General features: G+C 47.6%; 1 protein-coding gene across 2 annotated transcripts in view; it reads left to right on the top strand.

Annotated features, from left to right (window-relative positions):
- Window positions 1-27,583, top strand: part of GNAO1 (G protein subunit alpha o1) — a 146,122-nt gene that overhangs the window by 30,923 nt on the left and 87,616 nt on the right. For both annotated transcript variants that reach the window (XM_080411154.1, XM_080411155.1), the window contains exon 3: window positions 19,872-20,013. In XM_080411154.1, coding sequence (XP_080267280.1) covers window positions 19,872-20,013 — 142 coding nt within the window. The remainder of the gene's footprint in view (window positions 1-19,871; window positions 20,014-27,583) is intronic.

Raw genomic sequence — 27,583 nt, forward strand, 5'->3', positions numbered from 1 at the left:
TGCAGACAAGTCAGAAGGAAGAGGCAGGAGATGCTCATCTGGGGCTTTGCTGCATGTTCGGTCCCATGGCTTGGACCTGCACAAAGGAATCAAACGGGGTGGAATTTGAACCCCACCAAAAATAATTAATTGAGAACAGAGTGCCAGGGTTTCCCCACTGGTCATAGTCACCACCAAATTCAAATCTTGATGATATCAATATATCTTGTAGGAGTTAGAATTTAGAACAGCTTAGGGAAGATAAATAAGGATGTTTCTGCGCTGGCCTCGGATGCGCATGACCTTGCCTATTTTCCTATTGGTCTTAGCGCAAGCCAGATTAAGGAGTGATCTTTTCCAAACAGTCTTCAGTTTGTTAAGCTTGTAAACAACAGCAAGGATGGAAACAATTGCAAGCTGGATAAAGCTTAGAAATGCCCACTGGGATTTCCCTGTGACGTGCCTGTAAGGAATGTGTGCTAGTCAACAGGGCTAATTTGTTGTGTGGTGCTTGTCTCCAGGTTCTTTGTGCAGTTCCTCATCCAGCCTTGTCACTCGGGGCCCCTGTTGCCACCACCTTGGCCTTCAAAAAGCAAGCTCCCGGTGGGACATTATTGGGAACAAGGAGGGGGACCTTCCCCTCGAAGGAGGCACAGGGGCTCGGCCTCAGTGGCCCCAGCCCAGCTGTGAAAGCTCAGCAGTGTCCCTTCAGCCAGGCACCCCACGCTACCTGCCCTTGCGGCAACCAAGCTCCAAGCAGCACTTTGACACCCAGCCAAAACGACAGCATTTCAGCTTTGCTGTAGTCTGTCTTCTTACAGCGCTTTGTGTCAACACATCCTTCGCTTGAGTGGCGCGGGATCGGAGGCAGCATGCTCAGCAAGGGTTTTGTGCTTGCTGCTCTTTTAGGCTGGAAAGAAGCCAGGGATCATGAGGGTTTGGTGTGTATGTATGTGTGTAGTGTGCTGGTTCATTGCTGGTCTGTTTGGGATTTTTTTCCCTTGCTCCCTCACTAGAGACACAAACCAAAAAGCCTTTTTGTGTGGCAGCATTAGAGGCTGCTGGGTTTGAAGTGCTCTCATTCATTTGTAAGGGATGGCTTGTTTATGGGAAAACAGCTCTGAAGCAATTACTGGATGCAGATGGAGAGGTACACCTTTTTCTTTTGTGGACTACCCCTGAAGCTCTCAGTGTGGGGGCGGGGTGTGTGTGGAAGAAATACCACTAGCTTAGGAAAGCAAAGAGGGATTGCAGAAATGAGTGTTGCTGTACCTGAATTTAGTTAGTAATGAGGGATATCATCAAAAATTAACAAGTGGCTGTATAAACAGCACCATGTAAGACATGGTGTTGAGCACAGAGTGAGTGTGCAGTGGGATGCTAAGTGCCCACATTGTTTTTATTGGCTTTCAGGCTGAGGGGATGCTTTTCCTAACATGATCTGATCCTGCTCCCAGTGCCATTCAGTATTGCCATTCATGTTTAGGGTAGTAGTATAAGAAGAGTACAACTCAGAAGAAGGTATGGCTCGGAAATACTGGGGAGGAGCTGCAAGGGCTGAGGAAGACAAGCATCACAAACAATGCTGCTGAAACGGCCCAGAAAAAAACAATGAGGTAAAACTTTGTAACACATACAAAGGCACTGCATTTAAGAGGGAGAAACCTGATTGTCCCAGAGCTACAACTGCCCTGTATGTGCTTCACCCAAGTTAAGCCGAGTTCTTGAGTACCAAGTGGGTGCCCTGCAGGAAACACTCTGTGCTTTGGAGCCAGGAGCCCAGATCTGAGTGAATACAGCAAAGGAAACCTGCCCTTGCTGGCTACAGGAGCTGTAGCATTCCCTCTCTGAGAAATACCCTTTATCCCCTCTTCTGCACTGGTGTGGAGCGGAGCAGCCGCCCTTCCCCGAGCTTGCTCTGCTTTAAGATGCCACAGCTGCACGTCCACTCAGGAGGAGGATGGCAAACCATGTCTGCCAGTTACAGACAGACTGCTGGGAAAGGCTTTTCTCTCCAAACTAAGAGGCATCTTTTCTGCTAGCAGGGCTTTTTCTGTTCCTTTGGCCGTTCCAGCTGGATGTGGAAAATCCAGCCCAGCTGCAGACTTTAAGACATTGTTTTAGGACAAGACCTGTCAGGAGGAATGAGGCATTTTGGTGGTGAGTTGCTTACGCTGTGACTGTCACATGTGCACAGGAGAGGCTATGTTTGCCTTTGTGCCTGCTGTCCTTTCTGTATCTGGAAAAAGCAAGAGCCAGTGCAGTGTTTTCCTTTGGCCATTCAGCATTGAGTGTACCAATAATAGCACAGTCACACAGTCAGGGTTTAGGGGAAGGGACTGTGTCTTCTTCACAAGGGACAAGGCCCTTCACACCGGGGACAATGCTGCTACTGGCGTAATGAAGAGAACATGGTGGTCCTCAGCAAGTTTCTCCAGTTGCCTTTGCTCTTGGCATAAAGCTTTGGTGCCCTTGGTACCTGTGGTATGGGAATGTAAATGTGAAAGGCAGATCATCATTCATATGCAATAGCTTCCATTAAGAGGAAAGGCCATAACAAGTTTCTTCAGCCTTCACGAGTGGTGGGGTGAGGGACAGCCAGGTTATCTGTTACTCATTTTGGAGAGACCATCTCTAGCCCATGGTAATAGGCAAGTGAGTCTAGTTGGAAGCCAGCTGTGCAGAATCAAGACACCTTCCCTCCCCAAATCAAGGAGAGGTTGAAGAAAAGCTTTTGGAGAACAGGGTGAGATGCATTCAGACTTCATAGGTGAGATCGATTCATGATGTGATGCAATGGATTGCATTGCAGGGAGTGCCTTGGGAAGCCCCATCGCTCTTGAGTCTTGCAGTGAACAAAACCCCAAGCCCCACAGCTGGCCACAAAAATCCACGTTTTCCTGTTTCACAGGACACCCATTGTGTTTGTGGCGCATGCGTGAGGACAGGACATGTTGCCTAGGCCATTACAGAAAAGGAAGTCAGACAGGAGGAAGGTAGGGCCAATTTCTCTATTAAAACTTGACCGACATCCATGCTGCAGACTTCCAGCCAAATTCTCTGCTGAAGGACTGCCAGGTTCAGCAGATATATGGAACCAGGTCTGTATGTAGGTGTGAGTGAGCGTGAGTCTTCAGAAGCCAAATGATGGAAGTTCATCCTGTCAGACTTTTGCCACCACATTTCTTAAGCAAATTTTAACTCGCCACAGTTTTTTTTTTTAGTTTCTCTGACCACTGTCTGGCTTTCACCCCCATTTGCTACATATTCCCTTTGTGTTCCCTCACGCTGTTGTTTACCTGAGCATTTTCTAAGCCTGCTGCAAATCCAGCAGCCCTCAAGTTCTTGTTGAACTTCTTCTGAACCCACCCTGTTCAAGTGGGTGCTAAATCAGGCAGGACAAGTCAAGCCAGCTCTAGTTCTGATGATAGCAATTGTGCTTTTGGAAAATAATTGACAAACATTCCACATTTAGACAAAGCTTGTCTAACGGAGAGAGAATGCTTGTATTCTGCAACTCTGGTCTGCAGAGCGCCACTGTTCAAGTAGGACATTTTAATAACATCCTTCATGGACAAGTGTTTTGCTTGGAACCCCTTTTTCCTCCCTCCACTCAGACAATTGTCAGCAAAGGGACTCGCAGGGAACAAAATGGAATTAAATCTATTCAGAAAATTAGAACAGTCTGCATTTCTTTCTTTCTGTGCTAGATTCATTACTAGCCGGGCTATAATCTGCATTTTTTTCCCTGAAGCACACTCCCACTCTTACCTCTTCACAGCAATGCTGCTATTCTCACAGATAAACAGGTCCTCCCTGAATGGGTTATAGCTCTCAGCCAAAGGCAGGCTGATAACAAGGGAAAAACAAACAAATGCATTCCCAGGACCCAAACCAACTCCTCAAGAGGAAAATAGAAACCCTCCGGGATTTCAGTAGTTTCTATCCAGCCCTTACCAGTCCCTTTCCCGAGGGCTAATTGCACAGGGCCCAGGAAATTTGGGCTGTAAGGACTCGGTGTCGCGTACATTGTGTCTTTCCATCATCCAAGCTCAGGGGTCTGGGGCTCATGGTTCCCCCCACATCGGTGCTGCCAACCGGCTTTGTCGGACCTCGGGCACGTTTGCATTCCACATGATGCGATTCCTTCTGCTGCTGCAGGTTTGCAAGGTTTTATGAAGCTGTGAGCTCCTGGGTGGAAGGAAGGATCCAAACTGCCAAAGGCAGCCAGTGAAGGGAGCGGGGTAGCAGGGGGTGACACTGGATGAGCCAAGGCTGACGTTAATGTTCACCCTCCAAGAAAAGGAAAGTGAGTAAGATATGAAATGAGGGGCAGCTGAAAGAAAAAGAAGCGAGAAATATGTATGCTAAGATAGGAAGGTGCTAGGGAGGGGACAAGAGAGATCTGAATTCAATGATCAGGAAATCTTGTTGCTTTTGAGGTGGAAATCATCCTCTGAGATGAGGCTGTGCCCCCAGCCCTGGCGGGAGGGCCTGCCTGCCTCCTGCTCATGCACCCGTTGATCTGTCGCACTGCTGCTGCTACTGGTGCATCTCTCCATCCTGGCTATGGAAACAGCTAGTTTCTTTTTATTTCTCCCACTCAGTCCTTGTGTGCTTCTACGGCTGGGGACTGGGGACGAGTGCTTTCTGTAGTAACAGGCTCACTATTGCCTTGAATTAGGAGGGCTTTTATCAGCCCACTGTTCCTATAATTTACCGTGGTTTAGAGTGATAATGAGGATTTGGGTGTGTAAAGAAACCCTAAAGTACACATGGAAATCAACACAAGGGAGGGCAACTCTGAGCCCTGGGCATTAGCAGCTATGAATGGGTGAGTGAGTGCTTAGCACAGGAAACCAAAACAGGGGAGACAAAACAGGAGACAAAAGCCACACATAATCTTCCTGGGCTGGCAAATGCTGTTTATCTTATTTGTTTAAATGACTGGAGAACAGAAAGCTTTTATTTCCTTTTGTTGCTCTAGCTGTGTTACAGTTTAGCCTTAGAGCTGTGCTGGGTTGCTTGCATGACTGGCAAGGAAAGCCATCCCGGACCGGCTCCGGAGTGTGGGACTGGGAGGTGGTCTGGAGATTCCAGGAACCATGGGCACGAGTCCATCACCCCACCACAGAAACCAGAAGAATCGAAGAACTCCTTTCAGTCTTACTGTGCCTGAAGAACCACAAATGAAAAACAAGAGGAGGGGAAGTTCTTTAAGATTAATGTTCTTTTTGTGTAAAAAATGTGAAATGCTTCCTTGCCAGGGATAGTTTCTAGCAACAAACATCAACTGTGGTCACAAATAATACTGCCAGTGGATATGTGCCTGCTTTGAGCGGATGGCAGCATAACTGCATGTGCAAGTGGGGTGGAAGTGCGCTGATTTGCTACCAGATTCCCTAGCAGTGCAAATCCTTTGTAGCATTCTTGGCACTCAATTAGTGCTCCCATCTATAATTTCAGAAGCCGTGTTCTAAGGGGAAGGGGGGAAATACATCAGGCCTGTTATTTCTGCTGGCAACACTGGTACTAAAAATAACTACGTGCATGACATTATGGAAGCTGTATTTGAGTTTGTCAATAGATAAATTTTGACTGGACAGCAGGAAATATTCCTAACGATGAAATGAGTTACACTGTGGATTATTATTCCTGGAGAAAAGGTGAAACCTCATGACCCGGGAGCTTTTAAAGGGAGGATTTAGGAATAAAGAGGAGAGAACAATCTTGCATCACACCCCAATATTCTGCATGTTTGGGGGTTCCTGAGAGTTTTCAGTGAAGAATGACCATAGAAATCTCACTTCCATCAACCAGATGAAGCAGACCCACAGTTGGGTCTGGTTCCCAGGGTTGACAGTGGCAGACTGGGGCTCCAGGGCTCGGGTTTCCCCTTCAGAGGGCCAAATCCTGACTGCTCTTGAGCGCTTATGGGCTGCCTGCTGCCACAAGTTTCCTGGCAGGATTTGCTGTGGCCACAGCACCGCTGGGCCAACAGCTCAGCTGGGCTGCCGTGCTGGTGCACAAGCTGCTGCAGAGACCGACCAGACAACTCGTCCTGCCCGTGAGAGATGCTCTGGGCTGGCCTGGAGGTGCCTGGACCGATATGTCTGCTGTCTGCCCCCCAAAAGGGACAGCACCTCCACACTGAGGTCCCATGTGGCTCAGGTTCCAGGGTGCGAGGTGTGGGATGGGGACCCCTTGGGACATCACAGCCTGCACCTTTGAGACCTCACTTGTGCTGTGGTTTGGTCCCTGGAGGGCATGTTGGAACGGTTCCACCGTGTGCTACCTTGTGGAAGTCCCCAGGAGGCCAGAATGCCGAGGGAAGAGAGCAGCTGTGCCCCAGCCATACCCAGTCCTTGGAGATGCTTGCAGGACATTTTTCCCCAGGAACCCCTGCTCAGTTCATCAGTCTTATTCCCATCTTCCCCATTCCCTTGCCCCTTTCTAAGGTGCTTCTGTTGGCATTAGTTGGGATAAATGTGATTTCCAGCTCTCCACAACAGTTCCCAAGCAGAGGCGGCTGTGACAGTCCTACCCGAGTGGGGCCGGACTAGTCTACCAAGTCTGCCTTCCCCCAGCTCCCTGCACCCTGGCAGGACAGCCGAGCAGCATTTACTGTGAGTTATTCCATTTAAATTTATCAATTGATTGGTTAATGAGCCACTTGTTTGCCTTGGGTTACTCAGCACTATTGCCTTTGCTTGTAGATTAGGTGCTGCTTTTTATCACACATTTCCCCGTATCCCGTAGGTTGTAAGCCTGTTATATAGATACTAGTAAGCTAGAGTCATCACTGTTGGCAGAGGACACTGGCAGTGGTATCAAATGCTAAATCAGCACTCCCTTACCTACGTTTCCCAAGTTTAGATCATCTTTGTAATCGTTTTCTTCTCTTGCCACCAACATCCCCCAAAGGGCAGAGGTGCTCCCATGCCCAGACCTCACGGCAGCAAAGCTGGAGGCTGTTCTTGTTCATGGGACTGCAACTGAAGGGAGGGAAGGGAAGGTCGGCACTGTTTGGAAAACTCAAAAGCTTTGAGAAACTAATGAGGTGTCCAAGCTTTCCTAGATACTTTCTGGAAAAACAGAAGCCTACCCTATCAAACCAGTGCATCATCCAAATGCAAGCAGTGCACCCACTATGTGGGTGGGAAAAGAGAGTCAAAGTAGTCTGCGCTAATTAAACCTCAGCTTCTATGAATCCAATCCAGCCTTTCTGGGAGGCAGGAATGTTTTACACTAGGGGCAGTTAAATAATACTAGACATAAACTTAAACTCTGATGATCAGACGTGGAGTAAATTTATTACGAGGCGTATTTACCAAATCTGGCTGGATGCTTTATAATGTGGTTCAGGCAGTCGCTTTGAACTGTGATGCATCTTCTTCTCAGATACTCTTGGGAAAGACTTACAGGCATTTGCAAATCAAGTCAATAAGGAATTTCTCAATTGAAGATAAGGACATGGAGGATGACAAAGACTGATGAAAGTAGTAGTGGGAACTTACTCATTTTCTGAGATGTTTGTCACAGCGGTCACTTCCCAGCGTAATGGGCAAACACATTTACACATCCATTTAAATGCAGTCTGCTCTCCGTTATTGTGTCTACCTCAAAAGCCAGCGGTGGCTTGCTGAACCAGAACTAGCCCGTACACCCAGCGAGAGCAGCTTGCACCACGGCACCTGCAGCTTCTGCTGGGGTCTGGTGGCTGCCAGGCAGTGCGGCAGCTAGGGGGGGTGGGGACAAAGTGCCAGGCGTGCTTGCTGGTGGCTGTCCCGAGGGGGTGGCTTCCCAGCAGCCTCCGCCTTGTTTCTTGGTAGTGCAGCGCTCCTGGGGATCTCATTAATGCAATATGGGCCTGGGATGGAGAACCAAAGTGCCAGCCTGGCTCTGCGCCAGGCTTTCAGATGCAAGGGAGCGTCTGGCCAGGGTACCCCAGACACTTGATTCTTGATCACTCTCTTCTCCACTGGCATGAGCTTCTGTGCCAAAAGCTTGAGATGAAGCTCTAGGAAAGTGCAGGGATGCGTGCGTCACCCAGCGAGTGGGAGAGGCAGCCTGTACCCCTTGGTGTGCCTGGGGGACAGGGGCACCCGAAGGATCCCGTCAGGCTGGCTGAGTCACCCAGGGAGGCCAGGGAGCTTCTCTGCTTTCTGCCGCTGGGGCAGTCCACTGATCTAATAGGAAGTGTCCTGCTTAGAGCCACGTCCTTCTCTCCTGCTGCCACCGAGAGGTCACGGGACAGTTCTTGGATCTGGTTACAAAGCCCCAGCTCACTCTGCAGAGCAAGGACAAATAATTATTTGTGGTCTTTTGGCAGTGGATGCACATGTTTGTATTCTTCCACTACTCAGTACAGGCATGGGAATGTTTGGCAGCACACTGCCTCCCGGTTCCACCCAGTGCCCCAGCAGCTTCCCAGGGAGGCACTGACTGGCTGTCCCAGCTCAGAGAGACAGGGGCACAGAGGGACACACTGGGGGACCCCAGAGCAGAGCTCTTGGTGTCCGCTGTGCCAGAAAATGCCACAAGGCACCGAGGATACCCAAGGTCTTAAAACAATTTTTCAAACAGTGTTACATTGGAATAGCTTGGCTGGAAAGCTTGGGGAAACGCTGGACAAAAGTTGCTCCTTCGTGCTTCTCAGGATGGTTGTAGGAGGGAGACTCAGACCTGAGACAGCACCTTCCCCCATTGCCATGGATAAGGTACCTCCCTGGATGCGTGTGCTGAGTTAAACCAGCCAAGGTCTTGTCCCTCACTGGTATTTTCTAAACATGAGCTGTATTTGAGAATCCCAAAGGGTTAATGCTATTTGACTGAATCCTTGTGGCAGGTGTCAGGGAAAAGCCATGCATTTGTCTTCCTTTCAGATAGCCTGTTCTCTGAGTACAAGGGTAGAAGCTAAGATTTAAAAATATTCAAATGTGTGTAATTAATCACAAGTGCAACATACCTCCTTCCTGCTGTGAAACCTTATTAACAGTGTGGGCAGAATCCTAAAATACCGTATCTGCCACATTTCAGCTCAAACTCTTCAGCTTGGAAAGCCTCAACGCAGTCAGCAGACCTGAGCAGCCAGGTTGCAAGAGTTTGGACCCATCACCTGGTGTTACTGAGCACAGGGGCCCAAAGCAAGTGTTCACCACCTCCTTCTTGGAGAGGTGTCCACCTCTGCTCCACCCGAGCCGTGTTTCAGCTGTAGGCACAGACTTCCATAAGGCTCCAGTAAGTACAGACAGCAGAAATTTTGCAGCCCCACTGCGAGAAATAGCACAGTTAGGCAGGCGAGGTTTGGTTTTATGCTGCCTGCAGCAGCAGGAGCGACAGAGATCAAACTGTTCCTCTGCCCAGGACTTTTATCACATCTACACCAGACACCCCCATTTTGATTGCAAAATTTTCCATCAGCAGAGGTTCCATTGCAGTCTTTGGGGATTTATCACCAGCAGCTAGATACTCGCCCTCGGACTGTTGATCTGTGGGGTGTGGTGCTTGATGGTATCCTCTAACGGAAAGGCAGCCCGTTGCAGAACTGGGAACACCGTGACTCTAAGATCTCTGAGCTGAGATTAGCGGAGCCTAATGTCAGCTTGGCAGCACACCCAGGAGCTTGTGGCAAGCACAGTGCTCAGAGATGGAGCCCCTGAGCTGTAATCATGCCAGGGAAGATGGACAGGATACGAGGAATGGCATAATCGCTCTTCCCAGAATGGATTCCTTCCCAGCTTAACATGTTAAAACATCAAAAGTACTGAAAAAAAACCCATCTGCTACCAGACCTAATCAAACACATCAATTATTGCTTCAGAAAGACAGTTGCTGTGAGATTTGATATCCCAAAAAAGCAAAGCTGCTTTAAAGCATCTTTTTATTTTAGCTGAGTGTTTTCATGACAGCACACGATTCCTAATAAGCACTAGTACAGCTAGGACACACAATAAAATATGTCAGCTGCGCAAAGATCAGCTCTAGATGCAGGGGAAGGAGCAACGGAATCCCAGTGGATTTCAGAAGAATGGAGGGCTTTGGAAGCCGGCTTTTTTGCATCAGGGCTAGGAACCGGGTCCATCCTACCAAAGCCTTGCTTTGATACACTGAGAGAGTTGTGCGCTGACCCTTCATATCTGAGTAAAATCCACAAGGTTGCTCTATTCTTCTAGTGGGATTTGGTGGTGGTACTTGATTGTGAGGATGAAATGCACGGGGCGATGAGGAGGGCGTGCATGTCTCTTGTTTCTTCTATGGTCCACAGAATGTTTGGTTATGGAGAGCAACATCTGAAAAGGTTTTGAAAGGCAAAGTCACCTTCCAGCTATCAAAACACTTCAGATGAGACAGATGGGAAACCAAAAATATTATTTAGGTTTGGGCAGTAAAACTGACATTGAACCCATTTGCCTCATTTTTCAGGCTTTGATGATAGTTAATGACAGCTTACAGAAGTTGTAAGTGATCTAAAAAAGCCATAAAAAGCTGCTTTGTGTCCTTGTTCAGGGGATGAATTTAACAAAACCATTATGGGGCTTTAAAACACTGTTTTGACTTTCTCTTAGAACCAGCTGCAGGATGATCCAGCTGCAGTTGGATCCCCCTTGCATCTAAGAGAACATTAAAGAGGATTAATCCCAATAATTTTAATTCAACAAAATGACCTTATGTAACATTACGGAGGATTTAATGAGAATTCTCTCATGTGGGTCATCACCGGCCCGGTGGATGTTTTTTTTCCTCGCGGGAACTCATTGGTCTCGGGCAGAGGGTGGACAAAGTGGATTGACTATGTAGCACATCGCATGGGATCAGGAGATAAGTCAGTCGCAGCAGGAACTCTTTTTCCTTCGCTGATTATTATTTAGGAATGCACAAAAAAGAATGCAGCTGTCAGCCTCCACTGGTGCTATTTGAAACCCTTTTGGCTCCGAGGCTTTTTCCACATAAAAATGCAATCTCATCTAATGCAAATGCTGCTGCAGGAATCTCTGTAGTCCAGCTGTCTTTTTTTAATCAAAAAAAACCCTGATCTAATTGTTTTTGACTGTGTTTCTTTGCTGTTCTTACTGAGCCAAGCAGGATGCATATTAAAGCTAATTAGGTGCATGTAGGGTATTCAATATTTGATCTTAATATTAAAGGCCCCAGGAGAGGGCACTTTATCAAAGTTACACAACTGCAAATTTCAGTAAAACCAAACTATGCCAGTGGCCTGACACTGCGTAAAACTCAGGTCTGCGCCACTCCCTGCTTGGTGTGGGACGTGGGGGTGTGGGACGTGGGGGTGTGGGGCAGCCCGTGTCCCTGTTTGCGCCTTTTGCTTCCCGTCTGGGCAGATGTGGCGTTTGGGAGCATAAGGAACTAATCTGGGGCAGTGAGAAAGCGGGTCTGTGTATTGCTTCTGTATCAGCAAGTGTGATGGATTTTTTTTTTTCCGCTGACTGCACCCCTATACCACCATCCCCTGTCTGTGTGCTTTCGGGGAAGGGTCTGAGGTTTGGGTTTGGTGCCGAGCCAGGCACTGAAACCCTGCAGGGGGGTCAGGTCCTGGGGGGTGTGCATCAGCACGCCTCCAGCAGCCAGCAGGCAGCCTGACCTCCGCAGGAGCCAGGAGCTCCTTTATACTGTAATTAGTGCTTGGGAGCAGGGTAGTTCATCTGGGCTCCAGGATTGCTCGGGGGGTCGGTGACTGGTGGTCTCTGCAGGAAAAAACCTATCATTAGGGTGACTCAGGTGGGTAAAACCACTGGTGTGGTTGACTCTGTGCATATTTAGGCCTGGTGTGGGGAATATGTTTTTTCTCATGGGTAAAGCCACTTCATTTTCCTGCGTCGTTTTCCTGACTTTGTGATGTTAAGTTTCAAAGGATGATGGTGTCCCTGTTGAGTTCGGGTGGAGTACTGGCACAGTAGCTGGATTTGCTCTGCCTGCTCAGCCTTGCCTTCCTTTGAACTATCAGTACTGGTGTCTTTCATTTATCAGCAGTAATTAATTACTTTCAGGATGCAGTAGAGCGTTTACACTCTTAAACTTCCTTTATACACACACTTAAAAGCAGAGCATTTCACTCCACTGCGTCCTGTTAGAAAATGTAAATACTGAAAGAGTCCTCCCCGAGCGAAGATGGGGAGGGTCCTTGGTGCATCCCAATTGCAGGTACAAGAACCAACCACACCCCCCAGTCCGATGAAAGACACTTGGAAGGAGCCCAGCACGCAGTCCAGGAGATCATCTTTCCTCTCAACTACAGCGTGCAACCGAAGTGGGGATCCCCCCTCCAGACAGCCCAAAGCCAAAATTAAGCATTGATGAGGAACTCAAAAAAATAATAATTAAAAAAAAAGACCAAGAGCTGCTTCCAAAAAGGATTGAAGGGGCACAGCACCACGTTGGGAGTTTGCTTTAGTGCACTTGTTTCTCATTTTGGTCTGTATTAAACTGGAAATGAAGAGTATTCTGCATATATTTTATACACCTGAAAACAAGCTGAAATACGAGGGGTTTGGGAAGATGCAGTATCTGGCCCCTACATGTCTCAAAGCTGATCATCGTTAGCTCAAGAGCTGCTCATCTACAGGCAAAAATACGATGGTAGCAACATCCATTCTGAGTAGACAGGAGAGGGGTTTTTATAACATCCTTCTGTAGCTTTTTGGCCAGCAGTTAAGGTGCAGAAGCTCACACCTGGCTTTAACCAGACCTCATGAAGGCACCAGTTGCTTGCAAGCGTTGATACTAGGCACAAATTTAGCAAGAATGCTTCTGCCCTGTACAGGTCCATGAAACTTTTGCAACTGATTTGAATAAGCTCGACCATTTCCAGGGCTGTGGATTTTGGCAGCGTTTCAATCGCCTGATGGATCTGCTTATTTTTTAACATGAACCAGCTGGTTAGTTAGAATAATGTCTTTGCATGCAATAAATACTTTGGTGGTAAGAATTCAGTTTTGAGTGACCCAAAGGCATTTCCTCCAGAAAGAAGGTTCCCCCCAGCTGGGATTCTATCACAGGGCTCCATCAGTATTTCTTGGACTGGTGTTAAAAATCCAGGTTGAAAAAATTATGCTTTTTTAAATGAGTTCCATTTGCAGTTTTCAGATGACCCTGACTGAGGAAGCTGTTTTTCTTTTCAAAAAAGCGGGCATGTAGGCAAACCGTCATCTTAATCTCCATCTTGAAGGATTTCTCATGGGAATAGGATGTACGACGTGTCATTCAAGCACAGCCAGAGGGGACAAAGAATGAGAGTTCTGAGAGATTTGCACCCTGTCACGGAGTTCTGAACTGTGCCTTTGCAGTCTTTGAAACGCAAGGTCATGTACATCTGCATTGATTTAGTTTAACGTAATCCAGGAGTTTTTAATCGCATTTCAGGTTATTAAATGAGTGAGAAGAGAATCACTGGAATTTAGCTTCATAACTCCCCTGTAAACAAACTTTTAAACCTCACATCAAGATAAAAATAAATTTTAAAGTAGCTGATTACCTCTAGCAGATTTTCCATTAGAATTTGATCAACCCTTTCCCAACATATTGAAGTCAGATTTCTGCATTTTTCCCCATTTGCAAACAAAGCTTACAGAGTTTTCTTCAGAATTAGTTTTTTTTTTTCTTTTGTCTCAAGCTCTGCTCAGCCTTACCGTAATAACCTGCTGTGAAACAGAAATTATTATTTTTGAAAAAGCAGGAAAGAAGAGAAGAAATTAAAAAAAAGTGAGTTTGCCAAGCAAAAATTGATTTGTATGTGTGTTCATTCCAAAACTCTTCAGGTAAAATCCACCTTGGATCAGTCTGTACCCTAAATGTATATGTATGAATGAGGCTGTCAACAGCTCGAGCAAAAATGCATTGGTGAGCAAATGCAAATCCCTTCCACACCACCTCCCTTCTGCCGTGGCCCAAGTGATCTCCTGCAGTTGCAAGCAGCACTTTACAGGCTGTAGCATCTCACACTTTTTGCATGGGCTGGGAGGTTTTCCCTGCCTGTGTTGCCCATGTGGATGTCAGGAGCTCCCCAGACAGAGCCTGGGAGTGCTGAGCTTTCCCAGCACAGGAGGAGCACGCAGCCACCCGGGCTGAAGCGGAGCCGGGGATGCTACGCAGGGTACCGCTGCCAGCCGAAACCTGGCCAGCATCCTACAGCCCCAAGAGACGACACTCACCACTGTGGCACCAGGCCCTGTGCAAAAGCTGTGCAATGACCTTTAGGGTCCTTAATTTGTCCAGATGAAGGTGAGGAGCGAGGACTGTTCTTATAGGAACTGGACTGTTCATTTGTGAGGCATTTGCTTGCGATATGCTTCGAGTGTAATAATCCCCTGGTGATTTCTTGCCTGGTTTTATTCAAGCAAATCACTGTAATTTTAGGGATGTGCATTGATATGGGAAAACTTCATTCAGCTGGAAACATCTTGCTGATTGAAAGTAAATCACCTTAGGTAAAACAGAAACTGTATGGCATTTATCTTCTCTGGTAGGCAATCGGAAGTCTCTACATACGTCATTTACAGCAATGCAGACAGTTTGAAGCCACGCAAAGCTTTCTGAATTTAGCAGGAAACATTTCAGAGGCATTGGCTCGAGGTTTTGGGGTAATGACAAAGCACAGGAGATGAGGCAGGGCTGTGTTGGTGAGGAAAGGAGAACCTGCGTGCCAAGATGTAAAGGGGATGGAGGACACCAAGTGAGGAAGTGGGAAGAAGAAGTGTCCGCAGCAGGCTCCACTGCTGGGCAATGGCACCGCTCTCCCTCTGGCACAAGAAGAGCAAGTTTTGTAAGATTAAATGTCTTCAGACCAGCCGTGTTTAAGGAATTTCTTGCTACATACTCACAGGCCTGGCTGGCGCCATCTCAGAAATACAAACACTTCTCCTTGAGAGCTCTTGGAGGGCAGGTGAGGTACCAGAAGAAAGGAAAAAATGTAAACATGGTGTCTATCTTTAAATATAGAGGGAGAAAAGAGGAGTAAGAATTATAGACCAGTCAACTTCTAGAAGCTTTCAAGAGAATTGAACTATCAGTCAAACAATTTGCAAGCACCTAGGAGATAAAAAGGGAGATGAGTGACATCCAGCATGGATTATACAAAAATGAGGCGTGTTGAACTAATCTCATTTGATTTCTTGGCAGAAGCAGGAGAGGAATAGTTGGTGCAGTATCTAGATTTTGGGAAGGGTTTGACAATGTCTCACTTGACTTTTATAAAGTCACCTGGAAAAACAGTCTAAAGAAAACCACTTCAGCTTTTACACAAAAATGGATGAGTAGCACAACTTATTCCCAGAGAATACAGTTAGTGGTGGCTCGTGATCACAGCAGAGGACTCTGTCAGCCAGGACTCTGCAGGGGTCTGCGTTGGTTTCCTTCCAAACCTTCCATCCATGAAAAATGAATGAAAATACATAATTACACCTGGCAGTGATGTGGGGCTAGGAGAGGTACTTCAGCACGTCAGAGGAGAAGCTTTACAGCTTAAAATTATCTTGGCAAGTTAGAGAAGTGAGGACTGGGTCTAGTGCGGGGCACTGTGCCTCAGGAGGGAGCAGGACACAGCTGGGGGAAGAGTCGCTGCATCTACTAAACCTGGCTCAGGTTGGAAGGAAAGCACCAGAATAGCTTGTGTGGGACTGGAGTAGGGAGCGGGGGAAACCGCAGCCTCCGCTCCAGGAGGTTTTCAGGATAGATGGACAAGTGTTCCCCCAGGAGTGACCTAGGCAAACTGGCTCTTTGCTTGGATCGGTTGCCGGCTGGGATCCAGCCCTGCCGTGCCGGAGCTGCCGTGTGCTTTGTTTGACGCTGCCGTTTCACAACTGCTGGGGCGATGCGTGTCAGCAGGGACATACGGCAAAATCATCTTTGGCTTTGCCGTTTTAATACATTCGTTTTGTAGTGAAAGGCTGAAGGCATGTAAGTGCTTTGTTGAATGGAAGCCAAAGCAAGCTGCTACGCAGAATGCACCCCCTGTTTCCAAGTATTTAATTTATTTTGTAATTAAGCAATAATCGCTGAGGCACTGGGCACTTCTTCAGGATTAATGACTTGCTGAGGGATGGCAGAAGATCTGATGTGCAGTGGAACCATTTTGCCCAGCAAATACCTGTCTGTTAATGCCATTCTAAAATGAGTATGACAACATAACGTGCAAACATATGGGCTTTGCTGGTAACAGCCGAGGGATAGGTAGCAGGCATTAACAGGTACATTAGACAATCAGGTTGCTTCAGTTGTCTCTCGCCATTCCATTCAGAGCACAGTGTTTCGTTAGTCACTTGGTGAATGAAATGGCTTTTTAATTGCTCAGGATCGCTTTTAAAAATTACAGCATTGTCTCCCTCTCGCCACAGCCCCTGGGGATCCTCTTAAATCCCTTTTCTCCCTTTGCCGTGGAGAGAACTGGCTCTAGCGTGGCAGAGAGGAACCTGCCTGCAGCAGTTTCCTTTGTATTTCAGACACAGGAAAAAATACAAGCCATCTAGAAAACAGAGGATTCACATTTTTAGTGCTGACAACCCTCTGTTCCCATTAATTTGCGGGTTGCTTAAGGAGCAGCCCACCCTGCCTGAACCTTTAAAGACTTCCCAGTCACGACATGCTGCTCACTTCTATTAGTTCCTCCACACTATGCATTCTTAACGGTCACAGCTCACTACAGCATCCAAACTCCACTGTTGCTTGTGTCCTGTGGCACACAAGCTGGCTCAGGCCATGCCCCACGACAGTATACCTCCCAAGAACCTTGTTGGAGCTTTAGATGTCCTCTAGGCAGCAAAGTACAATGGCAGGCAAGACAAAAGGTGTATCCCAAACAGGTGAACGACAGCATGAACCTGTCCAAAGGACTATGGAAAAAGCTGCCACAGGAGTTCGGCCATCAGATCGCCAAGGCAAGCAAGAGGAGAAGCATTTGCTAGGAGCATATAGGACAATAAACCAGTTCACGGTGTCCTAGCAGGCTTTGGAACGGCACTAGTCAGTGGGGATTTGCTCGCTCAAATATTAGGTAGTGTGCTAACTGCGTGATTGATTAATCCGTAGGTACTTCCTACAGCAAAACTTCAATACTGGCATCCGCAGTGCTGCTTTCAGTCGCCGTGGCTGCCTTCCCAGAGAGATTTCACAGAAGAACAATTGGGGTGGTTTTTTTCCATGCTCTTTTTTGCCCCCTTTAAAAGTAATGCTTTTATGCCTGTGCTTTGAACGATGTCAGTGTGTTGCCCAGTCAGCAGTATGTTCACGGAGGGATCCCAGAGCCACTCTCCATCACTTAATTCTGCCCCTTCAGCACAAGGAACCCTGTTACTTGATAGGGAGCTTACTGGCTTGAAGTATTCAGAAACACTGAGTATTTAGAAGTGAAAATGTCAGGCAACAACTTCATGGCCCAAGGCCAGAGACGGTTTAAACTCTGAAGAAGACTAAAGCTCACCTCTTTCCCTCTACAGCTGTTCAGCCCTCTTTTTGCCATATCAGGTCCCTGGTTGATGCCTGTCAGTGAAAGGCAGAAACAAAGCCAGCCCAAGATGTGAGCACCATCCCATGTCCACCAGCATGGTCAGCAGCTGGACCAAAAAAATTCCAGCTGCATCCTCTTGTGGCCCTTACACTGCCCCTCGTGCTTGTCCTCTTTTCACCCTTTCTTATCCCCCTCTTACGTTTTCATCTCTTAACTGCCCCAGAACCAACATTTAGTCCTCCCTGCCCCAAAATCCAGGCCTGAGCCAACCAACCAGAAAGAATTAATTACTTCTGGTGATGCTTTCGCTAACCGCCTGCCTGCCTCCCACGGGACCCCAGCTCTGCTGAGCTTCTTGCTGTCACGCTCATAGCTGGGAGGAACCGGTGCCGTACGGTTTCTCTTGATTCCAAACAGGATTGATGCAGGATTGTGCCTTGTGCTTTGTGCCTTGTGCCAGCCATAACTCTTCAGATTTGACTGCAACTTTTGACAAAGAACACATTTCCCAGAAGTTCAGCAACTTGTCTGAGTAACAGTAAATGATCCATGAGATCCAGTGCCGACACAGGGCTCTGCTGGCCCCCCTCCTTCCCCATTACTCAAATGCTGCTATTCCAAACCTCGGTACAGGCAGTGGATTCACGCAATATAAAAGCTATGGGGTACAAGGTCTGCTATTGCCCATAACTCTGCATCAAAATCAAAACTAGCCATAGAAAAAAATGTTGACAAATCAGCAAGACTGGATTTACTAAGTCAGAAAGGTTTTCACCCACCCCTGCCCTTGTCACCCTAAGTGAGACAAGCCAGCAGCCCCTCATGCTGTTTGTTTCCAGGGCACCAGCACCATTCCCCCATCCTGGAGCTGGGATACCTGAGCAGGGGGCTCTGCCCAGTTCCTCGGATCAGCAGCTTAACAATCCCAGACACCAGTTAATTTGAACTACTGCCTGTCTTGGACCGTCTTTGCTTATAGTCATTTTTTTCCAGGACTCGGAGGGTGTTGGAGTAGCTCCTCCCAGGAGCAAAGTGTTCCATGATGGGTGAGCGAAGGTTGTGGTGGGGGGAGCAAAGAGTCGGTTGCTTGTGTTAGAAAACCTTTCTATCAGCTTCACATCAGGGGAAGCAGATCTGTGTTTTTGTCAGCACGTTTCTATCAGCTTTTTTCTTCGTGTAGTCATCTGTTAATAACACGGGGCTGGATGCCAGCCCTGTTCTCCACCTCCATCCCAGCACTGTATCTATTGCAAGCTCACTATGATCCCCGCTAGCGCTCTCTCTCCCCGGGGGGATGCCAGCACTGGTCAGGACCTTGGGTTTGTGTGTATCTGATTTAGAAAAAAAGGAAACAAAAATCCTGTTATAGACAGGATGCTAGGTTTTATCAGTGACCAGATCTGTTACTGAAGGACTCTGTTGTCCAGTGAGATCTGAGGATGAGCAAGAAAGGACTTCATTTCGGCTAAGCAGATCATCCTCTCTGCCAATATTTAAGAGACAGGATCATAACTTATGTCTCCACTGGGAAGAATTATTGTCAAGCACAATTAGATCTGCAAATCCTAGCTGTTTTCTAGACACACCCAGACTTAGTTCTTGAGTTGCTTAAAGATGAAGAAATTACAGGTATCGGTCTTCTGAACTGAGCAAGAACTCGCTCCATCAAATAGTTCCTTTTGTGGAGTTTAATGGAGACTAACGCCGAGAGCATCTGGCATGCAGAGCTGCCGGGACGGTGGGTCTCATTCCCACGTTGCTTTGGGAAGGGATAACGTGACGTAACGTAACGTAACATTAACATTACATTGCATGCCTTGAGGTGACAAAACTTCCAGCGCTATTTTCAAAGGAGAGGGAAGGAGGGAGGAGGTGTAAAGGGCTGTGAATGCTTGAAGTGCTGCACAGCTAGGTCCCGTCCCCATGCGTACAGGGGTATTTTGACTCTGGTTCCTTTAGTAAGGCACCCCAGGAGTTACTATGAAAAGGACTAGACAAGAACTAGGGGGTTTCTATCACCTGTTTAAGCGGTTAAGAGCAGATCTGATGGTCACCGTAAGCGTCGAATGTATTTCCATAGACCTGGACAGGAAAGGTAATGTAGGATCTGGAAGCCCGGGCCCCGTGAGGGGTAAGCATGCCGACACGAGGCCACCCAGGCTCCGGCGTTTGCAGTTCAGTTGGGAGGGAGGTACCATATGCACCAACCCTGCACAAAACCTCCTTGAGAGAGAGCAAAAGCAATGCTAATTCCAGGCACTGGGCTCAGACACACAACTGGTGAACAATCAGAAAGGTTTAAAAAGAAATGCTGACTAAATTAAGTGAATCAAGCTAGCAGATGTGCTCTTCAAAAGAGCACAGCTCTCTTTTAAATGTCTCTCCTATTGAAATGACATTCTCAAGAGGTTTTTGTCCTTTGCATTTTCTTCAGGATCATCCATGAGGATGGCTTCTCTGGAGAAGATGTGAAGCAGTACAAGCCAGTGGTCTACAGCAACACTATACAGTCACTGGCAGCTATTGTACGTGCCATGGATACCTTGGGCATCGAATATGGTGATAAGGAACGACGGGTAAGTCAAAAATCACCACTGCTTGGTATGGAGAGCTGAACACCTGGAGACTCCAGAGCACAAACAGGAGGCATTTGCACAATCTGAATGGGAAAAGGTGGCAGGGGGGAAGGTTTACATCACCGTTGTACGCCTACTGCACAGGCAGTTTGTGCAACAGAGGCATAGGCACAATTATGTACGGCATGCCATTTGTACACCTGCTCTAGGAAGTGTAGCTCTGGAGACCTCTGTGTCACAACGGCCACAATTTCTCATGCCCTGGCACTAGCCAGGCCAGTACAAAAGAAATTCTGTTATCTAGTAACAGCCTAGACAGAGGTGCTGACAGACTTGGGGAAACGGCGAGAACATGCGTCCTGTCTACTCTGCCTGTGCTAGATACGCAGGCTTCAAGGAGAAATGTCTCGGGGAAAAGTCTTGCTGCTGTTCAAATCCCTTCCACCAGCCTGCTAGGTAGGAAAGCTTTTAGGATTGTCTTCACTTTTGTGGGGGCTTGACTGGCTTTTACTCACACATGCCCCATTCAGGTGTACCCAAACAGCAATTTCCCTTCCTAACAAAAGGATGCATGGCTTCAGTGAGGTTCGTGTGGACAGAGTCCTGGGCAGCAGTGTTAGCTGCTAGTTAGGCAGTTAGTGTCTTATCAGAACAACTATGCGATGTCTGGCAGCCTTCATGCCACACACCTAGGCCAGCCTGCCCTTTTACAGTTGCTGCTCTGTTGTTACTTTAACCAGCTCCCTATTTTTAAACAGTGGCTCCTCTGTGAGGTGCCCCTGCCAGCCTCTGCCTTTCCTTTTTGCATTTCTGGCTCAGACCAAGCCCACATAGAGAAACTCAGAGCCGTAGGGAAGTCAAGACCACCCTTTTTGCATGCTGCCATCCCAGAGAAAGTAAAAACTACTTGGTTTCACTGCAAATAAAATAATTTCAGATTAAAGACCTGATAAAGGCAAAGTCCTATATGCCACCGAGTTTGTCATGGCTATTTTTAGGTAGCTATCAAATGACAGATGTACAACATACCCCAAACTCCTTATCTGAGGGTTGATAATAAAAGCATTCACTAGAAAGGATGCCAAAATCCTGCTGTGGTGTTACTGTATGAAGAGGTACCTTATTTCTCCCAGTTGCAAAGGGATATTTTGATTTCTTTGCATCTAGGGATTTTTCCCACAGGAACTCTAAATCCTGGAGACATTTCCATCCCATACGTAGAGATGATACCATAATGGAGTTCTTGTGAGCTTGCCGAGAGCTAATGCTGATGGCTTTCGAACTGAATACATTAATCTGTTGATTACTCGGTGACTCAGCTCTCAGCGAGGCAACGTATCTTGTCTCAGCTAAAAACCTATGCCCAGGAAAACAGAAACAAATCATTCTCCATGTCTGATAAATCGTCTGTGGCAGACAGCTTTAAAACGTAAAATTTCTTTTTTATATATATCTTTTAATGCCTGAAGTCCTAATTCGAGGAGGGAAATTCAGCACTGCTTTAGTGGCAGGCCTGAAGCAGGGGGTGTGGAGGGGGAGACCTGTTATCAGGACTGCCGGGAATGAGAGATGGAGTACTGGGCTGCACAAAATGTCGCGTCGGTTCATATTTACTATGGAAAAGATACCAAATGTTCCTAGGATCATACGATAACTCAGGCTGGAAGTGAGCTCAGGAGGTGTCTAGCTCAACCTCCTGCTCAAGCAGGGTCAGCTCTGAGGTCAAACCAGGTTGCTCAGGGCTTTATCGGGTCGGGTCCGAAATCCTCCAAGGATGGAGACTGCACAGCCTCTTCGGGCAATCTGGACCACTGCTTTGCTGCCCTCACGATGAAAAGGTTTCTTCTTAAGTCTAGTGTGAACCGCTCTTGTTTCAATTTCTGCTTTCTGGCAGTAGGGATCCTGAGTTACCCTTTGCAATGTAAAAAGTAAGTTAAAGTTCTCCCCAGCCTAGTTTCCCCTAAGGTGTGTAGTCCTGGGGGAATTACTCCTATCTTACAATGGCATCATGCTGACTGTGTACAGACAAGCCTACAACAAACAGCTATAAACCAAACAACAGTCTGGGAGGCCCGATTCAGAGCATCTTCTCCCTTCTTAGATGGGAGCAATATTCCTTCATCCAGCAGTAGACAAAGGGGAAAGAAACCAAGTCTCTCCAGGATGGTCTCCCACTTGCTCCCTCCTCTTAGCCAGCCTCCACAGAAAGTTGCTGGTATTAGTATGAAATAGTATTTATTTTAATCTTGCAAAGAAGCACATGGCTTCTGCTACCCCGCTTTTGTTATTAATGCACAGCTGCTATAAAGAGAGGCCATTAAACAGGCGATTTGTTGAGTATTATGCTACATGGTTCATCCCTTTTCAAGCAAAGCGTCTCTATTTTAAAAGACATTCCTCAACCAAGGGTTTCCAGCGCAAATCTTTTAGTGGGGGATTTTCCCCTACTCATCACTTAAGTCCCCAGGAGAAGAGAGCTCAGGAAGGGGAGCCAGGGCTGCGGCTGATCAAGCCTGATTCAGCAGCAGGGAAGGAGGGGGCACAGGCCCAGGACAGGTTTTCCCCAGGGACTGCTTGGCTATTACAGCTTCTTCCACCATGACTTCATGGGAGATGCATCTGCCCCTGTATCCCTTCCAAATGGCACCCTGGCAATGTTTGGAAAAAAAAACCAACAAAAAACCACCAAAAAAACACAAACCAACAAACCTCCCCTGCTTAATAAATGCGAATGAGATGATTTGTGCTTTTGTTATTGAGGTAAAATAACCAAATCCTCTCTCACTGTTCTCATTTTACTCCTGCCCATGATTATACCTCCAGTATTAAGTCTACTAGAAGTGAAAGACTGGGGCAAGAGTCCAGACTAAACCCCTTAGCTTTTGTCAGTCAAAGTGAGCTCAGTGTAGGAAATATGAGCCAAAAGGGCAAAATACATCATGAAAAGCAGATGCTCCAGGATTCACTGACCCTCTCTGCTGATAAGGACCTGTCCCCAGGTTAAGAACAAAAGAGTCTGCGTGTAGGATTTCACTCTTACACATGCTCCATGTGCAGGGGAGCGGGTTTTCTTGCAGCTGTGCCTGGCTCACGGAAGGTTCATGGTCTGCAGGCAGCACTGAGGTCCTTCTTTCGTGTCCTTCAGCACGGGGAGGCAGGAGCTGTCCTGCCATCTCAGGGCACATTATCATTGTGCACAGCCCGAAAGGTCAGTGTGAAACTCCGGAAAAGCTGTGCAAGTGCAAAGCCACAAATCCTTTACATGTTGCAAGAGGGCAGGTGAAAAAGGAGCTGTCAGTGAGGAGACAGGAGCTGGTTGCAGGGGGAGCAGCATCCATGGGTGTTCCTCAGCTCCAGGGCCATCGCTGCCCAAGGTCTGGGTCCCCAGCTATCCAAGAGCGAGGGGTTACACAAAGGAAGAGGTGCAGACACTTGGTCTCGCCTCTCTACCCAAGGCCCTCCAGCTGGGCACTACATTTATAATCAGATTAACAGGCAGGAAAGAGTCGGGCAGTAACGTGTAGCCTCTGGATTAAATGGTTCTCTAAAGTGCAAATGTATTAATAAAGCAAGCTCCTCGCTGAGTCCCTTTCAGTGTAACCAGGCAGAGCAGATGGGAAATGGAGATTTAAAGCCAGGAAACTAAAAGTCAGTGCAAGTGTGTGGATCTGATCAAGCAGGAAGGGCAGGGAAGTGATGGATTTTCATCTGAAGAGCCAGTTCTGAAGTCCAGCTTCCAAAACCTCGATCAGAAGAAGTATAAGGGCTTTTCCCTGACAGATCAACTCTGACCTCAGAAGCTGCTTGGAAATGCAGCATCTACCACCCCACTTGGGTGAAATGCCTGAGCTGCAGCCAGGCTGGGTGGCTGGGAGTGTCCACAGCTTGGAGTGGTCCCAGGCTGCAATGAGCCTGTCCAAGCACACCGCCCGTGCAGGCTGGTATGAAAACAGCTGAGGGCGTGTTCATATTAGCATAAACCGGGCACAAACAGGCTGAAAAAGTGCAGAAATTACTTCAACAAAGAATCCCAGTATCAGTCACATGGCTCAGATAAAACTGTCTGAGGTGGCAGGGTCACAGGTCCAGCGCTTGGGGTCTGGAGGTGGCAGGCAGTGACCTTCTGGCAGGCAGTGACCTTCACATGGAACTTTTTTCCAGTGGGAGTCTGGAAATGTCTCTGTTTCAGCTATGAAAGGGAAAACTATAAAGCCGCTAAAGTATTAAAAAATTTTCATAGGGAATTTTTTCTTTCAGGCTTTGTAACAAAACGTGTACGTGGTGACTTTATGCTGTATACAGTGTGTAACTCCTGAACTGTGAGCTAAACCAAGATGTACCTGGGACATTTTAAAATGCTGTAATAGTAATATTTTTAAAAACTAATCTGTTTAGTGCAATTGAACAGCCCACCTGAGGCAGCTGGAGAAGGGGGCCACGTGTGCTAGGGCTGCACCTACCCTGCTTCTGAGCAGCAGGGTGATGCTGAAAGCCCGTGTCCCCAGCCCTGTCCCCTCAGCAGGTGCCAAAGGTGATGTGAGGAGCTGCCCTTTTCCTCTCCCTCTGGCTCAGCGGCGGCAGGACCAGGGACATGGCAGGACCAGTGGCAGGACCAGGGACGCAGCTGCTGTCACCTGCTGCCTTGCAGTCACTGGGAGGGAGCGGTGTGTGAGAGGAGCTCTTCGTAAGACCTGCTCCTTTGTAACTGGCTTTTTCTACTTGTCAGCCCAAGATATTTGTGGATTTTACTTCATTTCAGGCAGGTATCTGCTTAGACCAGCTTGGCCCTACTGAGGGTCCCTAACCCAAGGTCTCGGAGAAATGCCAAAAAAGCTGCTAATAACTTAGGGGAGGGCAGGCGAGGTTAATCAGGCACCGCCGTGCTGGTGGGAAGCCGCCGTTTGCTGACTGGCAGCTAATGGGGAGGTCTGGTGGGTGGTCGCAGGATTCCTGGGGTTCTGCCACTGCAGTGAGGATACAACCAGCCCTTGCTGGTCTGCTGTTGTGAGTGATGGGGACTTCACCGCAGTGAAGCGTAACAGGGCTACTTTGTAGAGGAGCAGGAAGGAGTGGGAGAAAAGGGAAAATGGAATTGGGGGGCATTAGCCACCCCATTTTTGCCTGGTGTCAGCATTTGTCTGGATGTCCAGCTGAAACTGGAGTCTGCTGGCTGGCTGCATGCAATAGCCACAGCACATGTATAACCATTCCTCCTGCACTGGGTCTGCTGGGTTCATCACAGTAACAACGCCGGACAAATATTTCAGCCTGCTCTTCACTAAGGTATAAAGATCTGTCACTCTTTTCCATTAAGACCAAAGCCATCTTTGTCACCTGCCTCCCTCTTCGTCCTTCCACGAGGTGCATTTCAGTTACCATCATTCATGGTTTTGAGCAATGGAGACAAATAAAAGGCAGGGCATTTCTTGAGAGGTGGGAAACATAGAAAGGAAAGCACTTGTTATTTTCACAGCCTGCCTTGTTGCCGGGGAGATGGCTGGCTCATTGAAGAAAGGCTCGTTGTTGCTGGCTGAGATGGCCAATGTATTGGGAATCTGTGCTGCAGAAGGAGGATGCGGGAAAAAGAGGGAGACAGCAAAGAAGGAAAAGCCCAGAGTAAGCTCTGGCTGCATGTTCACGGTGCGTTACTCACAAGCCCCGCTGCACCAGTTCTGGAGTCTCTCTAACCAAAAGCTGCACCTTCCACATCACACTAATGTATTTTCCTCCTTTAGAAATCCCTTGAGCCCCTGAAAATACAAAATCTTTCTCTAATGAACAATTACAGTAAAGTAACAGCAGAGCGTGAAGACAATTTACGATAGCCCTTTGCACCAACAAAAAGAGCCTGAAACAGTCTGCTCCCGTGCCTTTGCTCTGCCTCTTAGGGAGAGTCAAAGTCACTCATCATCAGGAGAGATTCCAGCCGAGTCAGCTGAGACCTGCGGGCAGACCCGGGAGACCTTGCTTTGCTGCAGCAGCAATGGCACTGCCCGGCACTGCGCTCCGGCAAGGCTGGAGTCGTGGTCATCAAGTCAGTAACATGCAACGCTCTTCATACAGCAGAAAAGATCACCCCAGAACTGGTGTCCAGTTCACTGTAGCCATGCTATTAATAAAGATAGCATTTAGAAGGGAGACAAAACAAGCTTGTGTCATGGCTATGAACACATCATGGCTAGCTCTCACAGACAGAATTAGGCCTAGAAGAGCCAAATTTAATAATCGGGTTGGAGGTTGCCAGATCTTCATGTAGAGTTTTACTTAGGCTAAGTTCGTCAGTCTGTCCTCCTTTCCAACCTAGGTAATTACAATAGAAAACCGGTGATTCATTTAGGGCTAAAATGTGATCTTAGCTCTGGCTCCACATGCATTGCAGCTATTTATAAGGCAGCAGTAGTGATTATGAACAACAGTCAGAATCCCAGTCTTCTGCAAACGTGCCACAGTGCTTGTGAGCAGGAAGAAGTCCTGAGTTTGGGAGGGAGGGAGATGATACCGGCCCTGAGGAAAAGGGGAGGGATGGGTCTCGAATAGAAAGAGCCTAGAAAATGTAATAGCGGTGGAAACAGCTGGGTGCTGTAGGCAAGCAACCGAATGGCACGGACAGCACTGCACCCAGGGGCAGTATCAGCTAACCGCCCTGCCGGCAGAATACTATCAATCACTGATAGCTCTGAAAATCCAAACTTCCCCAGGGTGGCCTGATGTACCTAGTTTCAGTTAAAACGCCTAAAAAAATGAAAAAAGGCCGTATGAAATGGAGCCAAAAGGAGGCAGGGGAGAGTGGGCAGTAGTTGCGTAGCAGGTTGGAAATGCATGTCATGTGGAAGGCTTCTCTCTGGAAGGTGCCACCTTGCCGAGCGGTTGATGTGCCAGCATGATGTTTTTCACATCGGTCCTGCTTCAGGATGGTAGCTATAGTGTTGGCATGGCAACACTTTAATCCTCACTCAAAAGTAAACATTCTGTCTGCTTTTTGGGTTCTTCCAGACGCCGTGGATCAGTGATGAATGGGCAGCAATCAGGGGACAGGGTGGGATAGAAGTTCACCTGGTCTTCCAGTCCCTCTGCGCAGTCAGACCTGTTCCTAAGAAACACATTTCTAGGGAAAAAAAAATATTTTGATGCACTTCAGCATCATTTCTAAGTGAGCCAGATGAGAACAAGTGATGCAATCACACCTTAAAATGCCACTCAGATCTGCTTCTTCAGTGAGCGCTTGGCATCAGCCAGGCTCTATAGATCGGTGACGCTTGCTGTCCATGCTGCCTTCCCAGTTCTGAGATTAGCTTTATAGCTAACCATCCCATAAAACCACTGACCAGAACAGATGCCATCAATTAATACCAGCCTTTTAATTTTCTTTTGAAGAAAAACAGGAGGGGAAGGGATGTCTCAGGTGATCATTGCTTAGAGAGAGACCACAGTCATCTCACTCCAACTCCAAGGTCCAGATTGAATCTAATCACATATTTCACCACCTAAAGAGGACTTTAAAGAAGATGGTGCCTGAGTCTTCCCAGAAAGACACTGGGAAAGGACAAGATGATGTTCACTGGTGCCAGGA

Source organism: Falco punctatus (assembly GCF_963210335.1).
Source record: "Falco punctatus genome assembly, chromosome: 14".
Lineage (NCBI taxonomy): Eukaryota > Metazoa > Chordata > Aves > Falconiformes > Falconidae > Falco > Falco punctatus.